Source organism: Cydia strobilella, chromosome 8 (genome assembly GCF_947568885.1).
Source record: "Cydia strobilella chromosome 8, ilCydStro3.1, whole genome shotgun sequence".
In the NCBI taxonomy this organism is placed as follows: Eukaryota; Metazoa; Arthropoda; class Insecta; order Lepidoptera; family Tortricidae; genus Cydia; species Cydia strobilella.
In genome coordinates this window covers 9,338,606-9,355,265 of record NC_086048.1, presented here as the reverse complement: position 1 = coordinate 9,355,265, position 16,660 = coordinate 9,338,606, and the positions used below count along the sequence as shown (strand labels likewise).

The 16,660-nt window shown below is 39.8% G+C and overlaps 1 protein-coding gene across 2 annotated transcripts; it reads right to left on the bottom strand.

The window, feature by feature from the left end:
- Positions 1-3,328: 3,328 nt before the first annotated feature.
- On the bottom strand, positions 3,329-15,705 carry LOC134743591 (zinc finger MIZ domain-containing protein 1). Of its 2 annotated transcripts, none has more exons than XM_063677149.1 (11): positions 15,340-15,705; positions 14,496-14,630; positions 9,790-9,919; positions 8,911-9,670; positions 8,695-8,827; positions 8,399-8,609; positions 7,894-8,234; positions 7,618-7,765; positions 7,172-7,501; positions 6,622-6,825; positions 3,329-6,336 (listed from the first exon to the last, which is right to left on the bottom strand). In XM_063677149.1, exons 3-11 carry the CDS (start codon positions 9,886-9,888, stop codon positions 6,175-6,177), a joined length of 2,388 nt encoding a protein of 795 aa, XP_063533219.1. In that variant the 5' UTR covers positions 9,889-9,919; positions 14,496-14,630; positions 15,340-15,705; the 3' UTR covers positions 3,329-6,174. The 2 variants fall into 2 exon arrangements, with proteins under 2 accessions (XP_063533219.1, XP_063533220.1); XM_063677150.1 differs by having other exon boundaries at positions 9,790-9,916.
- Positions 15,706-16,660: the final 955 nt, after the last annotated feature.

The following is a 16,660-nucleotide window of genomic DNA, read 5'->3' as shown; positions in this document are numbered from 1 at the left end:
TTCAATTCAATTATTTATTTATAATCATTTTGATCCATATAGTAATTTAATAAGCTTTAATGTTGCCTTACACCATATTTCCATAGATTGCGTAAATCCAGAGTAAAGGGACCTTTAATTAACATATATACTAAATTTCATCACTGTTCGCAGTTTGTCCTATTCCGATTGTGACATGTGTATGTATTTTATTTCAATACTGGCAACATTAACGGACTACGCATACTATCGTCGTACAAGCAAAACTCAGTCTATATGGGTATTGCTTTTATACAGAACTATAGTATCTTTAGGGTCTATTTTATTTTGTTATATTAATAGCCCAGGTAATAACTTGCTGGTTCTGGGTTCTGCAGTTGGACTGGGATTACATATTTCTCAGAAATTGTCTTGGAGGACCATATGGTGAATTCAAGATACTAATTATAAGACAGGTTTTTCCCGTCTCTTGTGTTCTTATTACTTATTTAAATGAAAGGTCGATGCACTATGAAATGATTTTTAGGTTTTGATATAATGTAAAACACATATAGTTGGTCAAACCAAATTGTCAGTAAATCAGAACAAAAAAACTACTCATCCTTTTCTTTTGGGTGCTAGTACTAGTGTAAGACAAAGATAGTATGATTCTCTCTATGTTCAAAATGAGACAGTTCTTTGACAAACCATACCTACTTACCAGATTAATACAAAATATACTCTTTAGTCCACACCGGTTAACATAGAATTGTGTACAAGATGACACCCAGTAGGGCACAGCAAACAGATTATTCAAGAGAACGAGTTTTTTGTAGAAGATTATATAAGTATAATCAATATAGCTTGATCAATATAGGTAAAATGTTGTTATCACTTATCACTTACAAAGCAAACTTCTAATTCATATTGAGTTGACAGCGCCATCTCTTGTCGAGTAGCGAATGAAGTAATTTTCATTTAAGATAAAAAAAATGGACAGTGATACCAACATAACGTGCTTTCTATTCATTCATGGTTGACTTGAGGAAAAAAGGGCGGAAACCGATAATACAAGGCGGATTTTTTGAAAATATTTTAATTATAGTATTTAAAGTCTTTTTTTATTGGCAAAACCGAGATATGTTTTCCTTATTAATTAAAAATAATTGATGTTCATTACAAAAATAATTGATGAAAATGATGAATCCATTTTCTGTGGTGTTGTCACATGCTGATTTTGAAAAACTACTTATCGAGCGCTGCAGACTTTTCTTGGTCTAACTCTAACATCTTGCTTTGCGAAAGTTTTTGTAACCAAAAATAAATAGACGAGTGGTTATGGCCTGACACTCTTTGATAGAGAAAGATAGTCTTATTGCGATTCCTATAAGAGGAAAGAGAAAATAGTGCCATGCTTTGTCCTTATCACCGACCGGGTGGCATCATAGGTCGGAGGCGATGGCGAAATACCGAAATGTATAAGAGTGAAAGAGAAAAAATCCTATGCTGCCCTAAGGTTATACAGAAAATAGCAGTCATTCCAAGTCATGAATCTAGTATAACTGGATCGGTCATGAGGGGTGGGGGAAATGACCGAACGGTATAGTCTTATGTATCTTTCCGTAGGAGTAGCAGAGAAAGCGCTGTTATTGTTTGTCCAAATTACTTATTCTGTGGTCCAAGTACTCAATATGGTTTTCGGTCGGAGAGGTAAAAGCACTTTTTTTTTAAGGAAGCGTGTTTAGAGCCGGGTAAAATATTCATAAGTACATATAGTTTGTCAAAACACTGTGTCATTTTAAACATAGACAGAGATAATCATACTATAGTTGGTCAAACCAAATTGTCAGTAAATAAGAACAAAAAAAACTATACTCATCCCTTTCTTTTCGGTGCTAGTACTAGTGTAAGACAAAGATAGTATGACTCTTCTCTCTGTCTATGTTTGAAATGACAGTAGTTTGTCAAAGGACTGTCTCATTTCGAACATGACAGACAGAATCATACTATCTTTGTCTTACACTAGTACTAGCCCCCAAAAGAAAGGGTTGAGTATAATTTTCCTGGCTGGTAGATATTGGTTTGACCAACTATATATCTTTATCTTGTCGCTCCAGACTACGCGGCGCGAAGCCGCGAACGCGAGTGTGGAGTCGATTTCGCTGATTAGCGAACTAGACTCCACACTCGCGTTCGCGGCTTTACGCCGCGATTCGCGCACGAGTGTGGAGGTACCTTTACACTAGTACTAGCACCCAAAAAAAATTAGGAGGATATGGAGTAGCCATTAACAGGCATTCCCCTCTGTCGAAATTTCGAAAATAGTCGGCCAATGGTCATTCACAATGTATGGACTGACGTCTATCTGACATGGCTATTTTGACGTTACGTATACATTTAACGTTCCCCTTCCCCGCAAAAATTGGCACTTTTTTGTACAGCAAATTTGAAATTACAGACGTGGCGGCTCCGTTTGTTTGTTTGACTTTAGTTTTTTTGTTCTTATTTACTGACAATTTGGCCAGGATTACACTTGTAAGTTTTACTTACGTAAGTAGGGACAAAGCTATTTGCTAGAATGAGATAACGATATTCATATCTCATTCTGTAGTATAGCTGTGTCCCTACTTACGTAAGTAAAACTTACAAGTGTAATCCTGGAGCCCGTTTGTCAAAAGCTTGTAATACAAGTGGAAGTCTCTTTCTAACAAAAGCTGTCAAAAAGGGACTTCCACTACAAGCTTTTGATAAACGGGCCCCTGGCCTTGTGGTTTGACCGGTTTGACCATAGACATAGTATATACAAGTACAAGTAGTTAGTGTCAACAGTCAGTTAATTTATTTTGCTTTTTACAGTTAATACAGTTTTTTTAAATATTCTTTGTGATTTTGATTGATTATGAATATTGTGATAACCGGATATTCAGTGTAAAAATAGTGTTATTTACATTTTACATTACTTTGCAAAGGAAGTTCACGTAAGTACAACTTTGCTCTTTTATCTTTGGCTAACTTTTCTTTAGAAATCAAATTTCATGCAGTGCCTATTTCCATGGATGGGTTTAAGATATGTTTTAATACCTACCTATAGCTTCAACGAATAGGTTTGTCAGTCGACTTGTTGTAATCGGAAAACTTTGTTAGCAGTGGCGTAACTATTGCAGAGGGGGCAAGTGCCCCGGGCGCCATCCAACGGGGGGGGCGCCAAAATGGGCAAAAGGCAGCAGCAGGGAAACTTTTGTCATTCGTCAGGGGGCGCAAATTTGGTGACTGCCCCGGGCGCCATATCCTCTAGCTATGCCCCTGTGTTTAAGTACCTGCATTCATCTTTTGGTCCAGTCCTTAAAAGGAGTAAAATAAAAATCAACCATAATTTTTAGATTCATTTTATTTTCAATAACATAAAAATGTTATGTTTTTCATTTTACACATTTCAAAATGAATTTCAGTGGGTTCGATCTGATTCCTAAAATGTTCACATTAAATTCAAAATGTATTAACTACAGTACAGTTTGGCTTTGCATGAACTTAAGAGTCATGGGTTGCATAATACCTTATTTAGAAATCTTCTTTCACTTATTTCCAAATGTTGCATCTTACATTTGTACAAGAGCACAAAATCTACTACTCCACAGCTGTTCATTATAATATTCAACAAAATATATTGTAATAGTTCACTTGCTAGGGTGGATCACTCAACCGGTTTCTTGCCTCTTTAAATGTGATATGCTATACATTTTTTGTGATATTTTCCATTTTATACAAAGAAATTCGTTATTTGATCACCTAAAATAGGTAAATGTGTAAAAAAGTGCTATTTGGTCTCACAAAAATCCTTGTGATGATCCACCCAACCGCAGTATTCACTACAATAAATAGAACTAGCTAACTGGAATTGAAGGTCCCTTAAAAGTATGCATTAATTCTCAAAGCGGTGATCAACTAGCCATACAACATGACCATCAAATGTTTGCTCTCATCAATTATTATTAAGATTTCATGTTACAATTAAGTTTAAAAGAGCTTCTCTGTGTGTGTGTGTGTGAGTAGTTGACCACGGCTGTGTAGGTATATAACACTAATTTTATTGTTTTTCGTAATAGATGACTAACTCTAAGAGGCGTCCATATTCATAGCATGAAGTAAAGATGCGCAAATCACCAATTTTTACACAAGTTAGTGAAAGGATTGACAGATTTACATATAAACTCTTAAGATATTTATTAACTGTCTCATCAAAATTTACTAATAGTAAGTTATCTCTGAAAATTGACATCTAAATTAATTATGGAGTACTTGAATATTTTATGGGAACTTAATTCCATTTAGAAATTTCGCGTTGATTGAGGCCCAGGCCGCGACTGCGCCCAAGCACAACTAAACATTTGAAAATATGTGAAACACGATCTTGTCAACCATGCTCATCTCAATTTTATCATTCAATACAACTTTCTATATAATAAAACTATACTATTTGACAACACCATTTAGAATGTCATTAAAATTCTTTATTGCTTCTCTATTTAGATACAAGTATATTGCTAAGTTGAAGTCGTCAAGGGGGGTTGCATAAAACTTAGATGAGCACAGATCTGAACATTGACTAAGGTGTTGGCGGGGATGCCATGTCGGGAGGTGTTAGCATACTGTGTGTGGGCGCGTGTCAGAGCACAGCACGGTGTCGAGTCGGTGCGAGGATGCCTTGGGGTGTCACACTGAAGGCACGTGTAGTAATTTGCACTCTGAACGCTCGTTAATTTTTATACATATGGTATTTCGTATGTACATGTAAAACCATGTGTAGATTTTTAAAATTTAGTAATACTATACTAAACTGGCCGTCATATAAGTATCTGCCATGTTCTAAGTATAACTAGATAATATAATATTCTTAACTAGTCATATTTACAAATAATACAGTTCAATTTATATAGAAATTAAAATATATTTCTATCATTCTTCGATTCACATAACGCAAAATAATTTAACAGAGTTCATTTTTGCACTCACATTTACAATATAGTTTTGTAACTAATTTGTTACCATTTATTTGTTGATTCAAACAACTCATATATCACCCAAGAAGCGAGTAGCACTATACTCACGAATCCTATCATATTATCTTATCGTTTAAAAAATGCAGAATATGCGAAAAACTTCAAATACTTTACAGTAAATGGCAATTGAACGTTATAGTTCGCCCGCATCCGATAGGAACTATAAGATTCAGAATGCCTCTCAGCGGAGTGAACTAACGCTATATGTACATGCCCCCCAGACCAAAACAGCTAGCACGTAACTCTCCTATTTACACCCTCAACTATCCATAAATTATGGTCACAAATTGTAAACTTACGATTACAATTATGTATGTATGTCGCATCGAATAAGTTGAATTAAGTATTAATGAAAATTTGTGTTACAGTTTATGCTAGAGTTTAGAATATAAGGAGCTCAAATGCGCCACCGATTGTGCGGCGGTGCGAGGAACTATAATACATTCAAACACCGAAGTGTCTATGGCCACGCCTCGCCTCACATACTTTACCTACGTACTAAACGATCTCCAGCATCATTGTTTCAACAACCGATGCTACCGTGGTGATTATGTTGGATATTGCAACTCCAGTCAACGCTTCCAATATGCCGTTCATCAAATATTATCGCATACCTAGTAGAAACTAAATTAATTCCTAAATAGTCTCGCAATCTTCGCAATGCGATGAGCAAATTGACTAAACGTTTTGCGACATACAACATTTTCACGAATGGAGAAAGGACTAAAATCTAGTATCACAATGTCGGGCTTCGCTGGCTTGAATGCGAGTAGAAACAACGCCACACTAGGCTACCACCAAACACTAGTCCTGTTTTAACGAGCTGCACTTACTTATTCTAGTAGTATACAATTTCTGGTGGAAAACACAATTGCTACATTAGGATAAGTCACCTACACTCGACACCCAATTTCAACAACTCATGTCATCGAATTCGGTATCTTATGGTGTCACAATTAAATTGTTTACCATGGTAGGATCTAGCGAGGTTACAGTCCAATTGCATTTTCCTTCGCGTTACAGGTAACAATCAACATTCACAGACATCCCTCGCTAAAATGGCGCTCTATCTGCCTTTTTAGCAAAGAACGTAAGCGTTTATTCCCCAGTGCTCCCGTTAGATCAGTATTTGTGCTCGGTGCGTTCTAGTGTCTTGTGTTTACTCGAAGAGTGCCAGGAGGTCGTCGGAGGAAGGCACGCGGGGAGGGTGCGAGCCGGCGGAGGACGACGAGGACGGCGGCGTGGCGAGCAGCTCGCCGAGCGCCGGCGCGTCCAGGTACGACAGCAGCTCCATCGGGTCCACGCTCGTCTCCGGCAATAGCTGGAAAGAGACCTTCACGTTACACTTTCTAGTTTGTCTCTCAGTTTACATACAATAAGCTAAATAATAAGTGGAAAACAAATAGGTTAATGCTCGTCTAAAACAGCCAGTATTTTTTTCTAAGGTCTTGAACTGGAAGAATTTGTCCTGACCAAACCATACCCTGTGCCGCTACGCAATACACTCTACTTTTTTGTTCTGTTATCGTTTGTCACATACATTACTTCGTATAATCAATCTCGTTGAGTTACTGCTAGACAAGAGATAAACGAGATTATGTCTTACATTGAGATTTTCAGTGCCCTCGCCGTCGATGACCGCCGCGGGGTCGAAGTTTAGGTCCGACGGTATGTCCACGTCGGTGAGGGAGTGGTGGCCAACGGAGGGCGGGCCCGGCGTGTGTGAGGAGCCAGGCGTGTGCGCTCCGCCGCCGCCGCCCGGCGTGTGTGCTGAGCCCGGCGTATGTGGCGTGTGTGGCGTGTGCGGCATCTGTCGAGTTATGGAAAGGTTATCTTTATGTTCTCTTCTTTTACTAACCTACTTTGAAAATGACTGCACAAAAAAAGGAGTGTTTTGGTTCCATCTTTGTAAGTTTGTAGTTGATATCCTCGTTTCTGTGTTTTTTTTATAATGAATAATACTACTAGACCAGAACTTTTTGAAGTCTGTTGTGATTATCAGTACTTGTCATATGAAAACGAGTGTTAAGTGCCACTGGTCAAGCAAAAAACGAAATTTTACCGAATAAGAGATGTCTCTCGATTTACTGTGAATCAGATATAATAAATGTATATGTACTCAAAACCAAACGAAGAGATACATCAACAATACAAACCTGATCATTCAAACTTTTTTCCATCGCATTCAAAGGATCCAGCGAATTCACGCTATCGTTCAAATGCGAGAGCGGACCGTTGCCAGCAAACTCGTTACTTCCAGGGCCATTGCTCATGCCGAAGTCGTAATTCGGATTGCCGTTGGCATTCCGGTTCTGCGTGCTCTGGTTGTAGGAGGAGATCATAGAGCCGCTAGCGATCGTGTTCATGTCTGGAGGTAGGTACGGCGATAATGCTTGGTCCCAGTTGTTCATTGTGGGCATGTTCATTGAACCCGGCGACACCGCTTTGCCTCGCTTGCCGACGCTGTTGTCATTGCTATCTTCATCCTGAGAACAAAACATGAGTATTAGACATCTCTACATGTCTCATAGGTAGGTACTTCAATATTATATTGAAGGGTTCTTGAAAGTATATCAGCACGGGAATTGGAATGATTTTTTACCTTTATTCCAGCATTAGCAGGATTTTTCGCTGGCTTCCAATTTGCTCCAGCATCAATGGTGACCTCATCAACGTCTGAATTGTTTGCAGTATTCAGGATTCCCCACATGTACTGGTCAACCTCCAGACCTTCTAATTGCGCTGGTTTACTGGAAGTAAATCAAGTCGGGTTATATTACAAGGCAACTTTGTCTCGTGAATATTATTTGGCAATAAAAGTTATAAAGTTGCAGGTATAAAGAAAAGTATACTAAAGTATGAATATGTTGCAACTTACTTGCAAACAGGACATCTCCACGACCCTCTTTCACAGTTGAGTTGTAGATAAGATTCCAGGTCGAAACACTGTATATGTTTACATTCATGTCCTCGCGCAGGCAGCGTAATTTTCTTGAACGTGATTGGGCATTTTAGCGAGACTTTTAAAGCCGTTTGTTCTACGCTGTCCCTGTCGTTAGGATTGTTGGAGACGTTATTGCCATTTGCTGGCGATTGGTTGAAGTTCATCTTGATTTTAGCGATGCAGTGGTCGGCAGTCAGCAACCGTTTCCGTAGTAGACCTTGCAGAACACTCCTGACACTCGGCCGGTGGACTAATTGTAATACGAACAGATGCGACTAAAAAAAAAATACGCAAATTATTATCGGTTCCAAATTATTTGCAAGACACGGATGAGCGTGACTTGAATAGATAGTGTTATGACTTGGACCGTATTGGCACAAGTGTTTCAAGAATAAAAGGCAAATGTTTGCTCGGTCGGTTCTATAATGAAGGCACTTACACAACAGCAGGCGGACACGGTTATCTGTATGGTGTTTCTGCCAGGCTGGCAAACTTCTTTCAGGTACAGCGGTTTGTGTGATGTTTTGTTCTCTCCTCTATCTATAACTAAAGGCGTTGCGTTGACCGAGACTTGAACACTCGCCGGCCAGTTCGTGTTCATCTGCCTATCTTCGTGGTGGAAGCATTTTAGTTGTAGCTCAAGATCCGATCTGAAATGGAAACATTGATGTCAGGCTTTTTCCTCAAATTATTATCTGGAATTGTTAGGAGATATGAAATTCTAATGATATTTACCTCCATATTAACGTCGAATGGACCGTGGCTTTTAATTGGAATACATGATTGCTAACTGCTAAATTATGTTCTAATCTAAATGGTGGTAATATAATACCATCTCTTACAGGGAATGTTAACCGGAGCTCGTCATCTGAAAAGGAAAAAATTGCATTAGTACAAGTTTTAAAAATTTAACAAAAGCGACATGAAATTGTACATAATTCAGATACGTACTTTGCATGCCAATAGGTTGTTTGAGCTCGTTAAAGTGGGGCTTTCCTTCACCAGCCGAGTTCGGACTTATGTATGGCGGCATACTGCTGGCCGGCGTTAACGGAGGCGTGGGGTTCCCGGGGACAGGACTGTGCTGATAGCTCATGTTAGTTCTCATCGCAACTTCCTGCGCAAACTGACCGGTGTATTGACCATACTGGCTGTTGCCACCCTGATGTTGCGGAAATTGGTTAGGAACGCCACCGTTAAAATATTGCCCTTGGTTAGAGTAAGGCGGCGTAGTCTGCCTCATGCCTCCTCTCATTCCTGCTGCAAAATTCCCACTCGGTCCCAGGGGCTGTTGAGGAGGATATTGGCCTTGGAAGCCCGGCCGGCCTCCATATCCCGCGGGGTATTGTCCAGGCCCAAATGTAGGTTGACCACCCATGTACTGCTGCTTGCGCTGGTTCATAAGCATCGGCCCCTGGGGATATGGCGTATGCCGCCTCTGATACTGGGGCCCCATCTTTGCTGAACCGGCCATCTGCCCAGGTCCCATTTGCGAGGACATCATGTTAGCGTGCATGCCCATATTGGCCATTTGTGCCATAGGGTTCATGCCGTTCATGCCAGCGTTACCCATTTGGCCCATGCCGGTGATGCCGTTCATGCCACCGTTGCCGCCCATGCCCATCCCGGTCATGCCAGGGTTGTGGCTGCGCTGCTGACCGTAGCCGTTCATCGCATTATATTGGGGGTTGCCCATAGTCATATTTTGCATCTGAAATTGATAAACATGTCTTTAATATCTAGCAGGTGAACAAAAAACGTGAAGAAATTTTTGTGGATGTGTGTAACGAATGTGATTTGATTTATATTGGACGAAGGGTGTTTTGTTACCTGCGAGAATGGCTGCGAGTCCTGCATCGCGGCCGTGGTGGCCGCGGCGACCATTGCGGCGGTGGCGCCGAACTGCGCGTTCTCGCCCCCGCCGCTCATCGCGCCCGAACCGCCGGCGCACCCATAGCTGCTGATAAACAAAATAATAAACATAAGACAAAGTTAAATAAAAACCGACAAGTCAAGAGATTCTCATAATTTAGTGAAAAACTATATATAGAACTTAGTCTACAAATATTACTTTAAAAGCAACTAAACCGCGCTAAGAACGCGCATAGGTACTTATTAAAATGTGAAATCGGTCCAGCTAACTTTATTTCACTCACGATATGAGTAGTTTCTATTGCAAGCGGCCTTGCAGAGCCGAACATTCCACACGTTAACGCTTCGATTATTAATAAACTTAGATTCAATATTCAACCCAAATCCTATTGACGTAAGATCTTTTTTTAATACATGCCAAGATTTTATTATTTTACGAACAATGAGAGAAAAAATCAATATGGACGTATAGTGACGCGTTGTTACCCCTGTGTTTCTCTCGGGATGTGTTTGATTTTTTGTATAGCGCCGGAGTGGGAGCTCGATTCATGTGAACTGCTTTTGGGGCGAATTCCCGAGCCTTCCCTGAGCCCTTCCTAATAATTCTCGACAAATGCACGACAAACACTCGCACAGGCTGCCCATTGTTACACCGCATCTCTGTGTAGTAGTGCACAACAATATTGCCTCTTTGTGTTGCTATTATAAAATTATTCTAATGAATACGCAAACACACACGTAAGCAAACCGAGTATGTACCAAAATCGTCAAGCTGTCATGTCAAATATGATATTTTCGTTTGTTTCAGTTATTAAGTGTTAATGTTGACGGGATGAGTTTATTAGTTACTAAATAAGTCATTTCGTCGACTATAAATTGCCTCAAGCCTTTGTTGGTTTTCCACAACTCCTACTTAAGTATTCTTGTAAATAGCTTAACGGATACTTAGTAGCGTCATTGGAATGAGCGACAACCAATAAACACACGAGTCAACAGCGCTCAAGTCGTTGGGTCTATTCATCGAGGCTATAGATGATTTACAAGGGTCCTTCCTTAGGTAAACTCGGCTCGACCTTACATTTCTTTTTATAGTTTTGTCTGGCTTTTTTCTTTTGCCGACCAAAATGTGTAGTCGACAAAAAAATACGTGTTCAGTTCTGTATCCTGGTGCACTTTTTGTTAAATGGTACCACATCCGAATAATCACTTACGGTCTGCTCAAAATATTTGGGATCTTGAATGCGAGCAGCTCGGTCGTCTCGGGCATTTCTTTTGAGACAATTCTCGGAACTCATTTTTTATAACCGTTTTGCAACAGCGTTGTGAGTTGTGACGATCCGTCTGGTTTCAAATGTACTCCGAGGGACTTGCATTTAACTGGAGCTTTGTGAGATACTTTTATAGCTGGCAGTATTTCGTTAACGCTGGCGAACTGTTCTTCGACACACGAGCCGTTTAGTTTAGATAAATCAATATGAAGGAGTGGCTATGTCGCTATTTCGAGAAACTAGAAGGTGTTTGGCATAGTATTGAGAGATGTGTGAGTAACGCGTAGGTATTTTGATACATAGGCTGCAGTTAATTTTAGATCGTTGCGCAGACGTGTCGGATTCTTAGTTAATTGGCAGTGGCGATAATCACGTTTTGAATTCAATTGCTTGAAAATATTATAAAAGGTTGACATTGTTTAGTCATTTATTGCAGTTTGTCTGTAATTGCTAACTTACAATTATTATCACTGTTGTCACTCATGTAACAAGTTTTCGTTCATGTAGCATGTTTTTTATAGAAGTGGAGTGTTAAATAAGGCATTAATTGTGAGCCGCGTATAGATTACTATCATGGCGGCGTGAAGCCGTGGCGAGCCCCCGTTTCGACGCCAGTTGGTCACCCCTGTTAAATAACACTTCACATTGTGGCTTGCGCGCACATTGCTGGCATTAACTATTGACGTATTGAACAAATGCGACAGTCTGTGTTAAGGTTCAATTACTGTTTAAACGAATTTTATGATTGGCTTTTTATCTTCAAACATTTCATTGTAACAACATAGCTTGTAGTTGGACGATTCATGTTGTTTACAAACAACTGCCGTACGGTAATTCGAAATTAATTATGCTCTTCGTTCTTCGTTCATTACTCGTAACTATTGGGAAATATGAAGTCAGATATCAATAAACCCGCAATGCCGCTTTCTTTTATATAAAAAAATATCAAGTAATTTTTGACAGTGACAAATCATTCGATAATATCTGTATGTACCATTTTTGGAAAGGATATTTAGATTTGTCTCATTCTCGTCAATTGAAGCCGGGTTGGGGACTCGGGAGAGAATGAATCATGCTTCAAGGAGCGGATTCCGAGGGTTATAAATCGAGGAGCGTTCCGGGGTAAATATGGTACAATAAGCGAAGGGTCGGGCCGTAGCCCGCTTGGGGTAAGTGGGCCCGGTCACGTCAATATGCGGCTCTATTACGACGACGCTGATAATAATTTGTTTGTTTCTGATGATATTACACCGAAACATCGAATTACCGGAAAATTGGTATTTTGATTTCTTGTTATCTAGTCTATCGCAAATGCATTATACAGAATTTAAAATATTTACTTATTAGCATAGCATAGCTCAGAGACTCGGTATAATCCTAATCTGTATCTATGTATTGTATTGTTTTGTCGACACACAATACTATATATCCATAGTTCACACAGATGCATACCCACATCTACTTTCTTTTATTGTCATGGCTGTTGAGGAATCAAATGCTCGAAAAAAAAAACTGTACAAAAGAATCCGTTCGACTCTATCGGGCACGTGGTGCTTAGCATTCCCAATATCTATAAGACAGGAGTGATAAGGTTGTATGAATATCATACACGCTTAGGTCCTTTTTCAATTAGATGTTGGATACAGTGCACGCATCCGCCCCCAACGCCTCGCCCGTTCAGGACTGACGTTTTTTCCCACGATCACTTACGAACCGCTACAAATCATGATTCAAATCTCGTTAACGTAAAACTATCAAAGAAAGTTCATTTAAATTTTCTTTATTATAAAAAAATGCCGTTAATGAACGCACAAAATTCAGTTAAAATGTCTCACAATTTTGCTACCCTTAAAGTAGACTTCCTGTTCGCTGTTCACACAATCTCGTTGCCAGGTCGCTTATTATTATTTACTTATTGGTTTTGTATTGAGGCAGGCAGCCATCAACAATATGTCGTTTATAAAGGTGACTACAAAACAAAGCCGTTGAGCGACTTAGCACCTGCTCGTTTTTTTTTAAATAGAAAAATTGTGGCGATAATAATCACGAATATTTTATTAGGTGAGTAACTTTAATTATTTACTTTACTTTAATTTACAGAAATGTAAGCGTAAAAATTTATCTTGAGTAATTTATGAGTTGGATTTAAGTATGCGAAGCGTTCGGTTATGTTTTGCTAGTTTATAACGTTTTGTTTGTTTGTGTTTATTGTAAGCGCCAAGTGCAGTCACCGCACCGCCCGCGTGCATTCCCAGCGCACGTCTGTGTGAGTGAGTCGTCACTGTGTGCGTGAGGTCGCTGGTGTGAGTGTCCCGCTCGTGTAGTGTGCTCTTTGCTTTTGAGAGTGTGAATGGAAGAGCATACATTTTATTTATAATTGCAACGATGCGCGGGCCACAATGTCACACTTTGCTTGTATATACATTTAAGCCAATCGTCATTTTATTTGTCGAGCCTTAAATGATTTAAACAAGCTTTCTTAATTGGTAGGTGTTTTTTGCGTTGGTCACATTTTGTGAATTATTATTTTAACATGTCCACACTGGCAGTTGAGAAATTTACGTAAACTGTATAATATTTTCGATTTTATTGCCTGTTAACTACGATAAGGTGGCACAGGTAAGCGAGTCACGTTTCAGCGTTTTGTTGGAAATGTAAACAAAGTTGTTCCGGATAAGATAAAAACAAGTTAGTACGTAGGTAAGTGTGAAGTTTTGGTAATTCTGATAAAGCGAAGACGCGCGTCCTCTGCATATTTGTGTACTCTGTTGGGCGAGAAGGAAAAATATGTATTCTAACTACTAGAATAATGATGTTTGTCTTGATATCTTCCTGGTTTTTTCACGGCCAGTACTTGTCATTGCAAAATATTACGTCGTAAATATGTTACTGACTTTTCCGAAGTCGTGGGTTGTCAACTCGTAATTGTTTATCGACGTTTCATTGCAAATATAAAATGTCAGGCGTAACACAGGCGGGAAATTTAAAAGACTGTATTTTTTAAGACAAAAAAATTTCTGACAGAACCAATGTTTACGTTAAAATTTACGAGCAGAGGTTCACCGAAGCTGCCGTGAATTGGTCTAATAAGTGACAAAAAGTATCTGTGTGTACGTCAAAATCTGTCAAAATGCTTGTCAGGTTGACATGGCATGACGTCATTCACTATTGTCATTTTGTATAGTTAATTTAATTTACGTCAGCTTTTGTGGATCGATCTCTAGATCAATTACATATGTAGCTAATGCAAGAGTAGATAAAGGTATCACGTTTACAAACTTTTTTCTACTTTTTGATAAGCTTATCACCAAGTGGATAGTTAAAAAATATCCGTTCCTATTTAATACCTTCGTCCACTCATGTCCTTAATCCAAGCACCAACAAGGCTTCACTCACCTAGGGGCGTTGACCCTGTATCCTATATTCGCTTGCAGAGGGTTGTGCTTGTCCACAGCGGCCCCAAAGCTGGCGGAACCCGCGTAGCCGACCGAGCCAGTGGAGTTCGCCGTCCTGTCGGCCAAGGGACACCCTCTGAAACACGATGCACCTCGTTGTAGCTCGAATTCTTACTCCCCATTCAACCCTCGGTTTTAAATCCAGGTTAATTGTCAAAAATCTTCAAATGAAAATTTTCTGAAGACTACATTATTGTAAATCTTCGACCGAAAATTTCCTGAACGCACCAATAGCGTACGTGTCAGGCGTACTTTTTTTTATCGCGCTAAGCGCCGTAAATTTCGCTCCAGCCAGCACGTCAACAATCGAAACGTTCATCGAGTCGTGGCACTACATAATTCATAAACCTTTATTCAGGTATTCAGATGGATGCTCACTGAAAACTTACGGTGAATATTCCCACGTTTTTAATGGATTATCGGATGGATACATATAATTTATTTCTTTATTTTTTTTGGACTTGAACAAAATCCATTCGTGATTTTCTCTTCGAGTTTTTAATTTCAACCCTTTTCTGTGTACGCCACGAATGCCACGATGAACGCTTCGCTCGTGAGTCCCGTCAGTCGATCAGCTGTGGCAAAATCCAACGTGCGCTCTATTTTACGACAGGTGGTGTGTGTCTATAGTTCAGTTTTAGAAGTTTTGAAATTTTAGTCGTTTATAAATATTATTTACTCGTATAAATATTTTTTAATGATTTTTATAAGGGGCAGCGATTTTTACTAACTTGTAAAACTTCTATAAACACCACGCATAACTTAAAAAAACACTTTTTATTTACTTGAGTTAGCACTGTCACGGGGCACAAATCCTTTGAGGAATCACTCAGTTTTTATCTCCAAAATCCAATGATATCACATAAATGCAATCCTTTTGGTAGTTCACTGCACTGTTTTGTTGTTCAAAATCCACAAAAGTCGCAAATCACAAAACTTTATAAACAATCCAAATCCTGTGTGATGAGATCTTTTTTTTCACTGTATTCCAGTATTTGATAAGGGTCCTGAATACGGTTATCGTCTACACGAAAGTCCGATTGAAATCACCGAAACATTATTGACGTGCGTTCGCGAGAGTCGACGGCAACGTCACTGACGGCGAGCAACCGCGTGTTCGGCCGCCAAAGGTAACACTGGCGAGCCGGCGACGGTGAGTGGATGCGGCGCGGGGCGCTCCCACCCCGCGCGGCGTTGCCAGCTCGCGGCGATAAGTGGCGCACCCCCGCGTCCCCCGCTCGTGTGTCGTCGTCTCGGCACTCGGCATTCGGCCGCGCTCGGGCGTCGCCGTCGCTCCATCGGCCCGCTCGCTTCGTCTCGCGCGCTCGACGTTTTCACGTAACGGTCCCCGATCGAGCGTGATACAGCGAGTGCGATAGTTGCAACGCTCTGTTCTGTTTCTGTCGTCATTCGATTAGGCAGTACAATCGAAGTAGATCGCTATTGCGGGATGATACTGCCACTTAATGTAATCTTATGTATTTTATTATAAGTTATTAAGTAGTATAAGTATTTATCGCCTTTAATTTTATTAATTATTCATAATTATATTGTTTAAAAACAGTTTACAAGGTTAACGAGCTGCGTGTAACACTGTAAAATATCTAGGTACCTACTTACAATTATCTAGGTGTCCTAGAGATAAAGGTGCGCAAAGATGGTACCACAGTTTAACCTTAGCCCAGCTTAACCGCATTCGACGGTGATTTCAATTTTGGCGCCAATTTTCAAATTTAACATCACTTGAAATTATTTCACTTAGAAAATAATGATTCTCAATGCCAGTTACAAATTACATAGTTTCAAACTTATTATGCTATTAAGAAAAGGAATTGACGGCCGTAAATGCAGGGTTATTAAAATGACAGTGTTAATCAAAATGGTACCTGATAAAAACTATAAAAAAACTACAAATACGGCATACAGGCAACTTTGGGTCCGCTTTAGTGATACCCTGGTAAGGATACAGGTAGCTACCGGCAAATTTGGGCGCCTCGCCTCCACGCTTGATCCCCAATCCAATGTTGATACCCTAACTGGCAAGGCTAAGTAGTCGATATGTTTTTGCGCATCGGCAGCGGTCAAGCAGCGTTCGGGCATAATAAT

Coding starts and splice junctions, on each gene's coding strand:
- LOC134743591 (XM_063677149.1), bottom strand. CDS start 9,888: ATGAGCGGCGGGGGCGAGAACGCGCAGTTCGGCGCCACCGCCGCAATG. Junction 9,671..9,789: donor ACTCGCAGCCATTCTCGCAG/GTAACAAAACAC, acceptor TATCAATTTCAG/ATGCAAAATATGACTATGGG. Junction 7,766..7,893: donor TGGAGATGTCCTGTTTGCAA/GTAAGTTGCAAC, acceptor ATTTACTTCCAG/TAAACCAGCGCAATTAGAAG.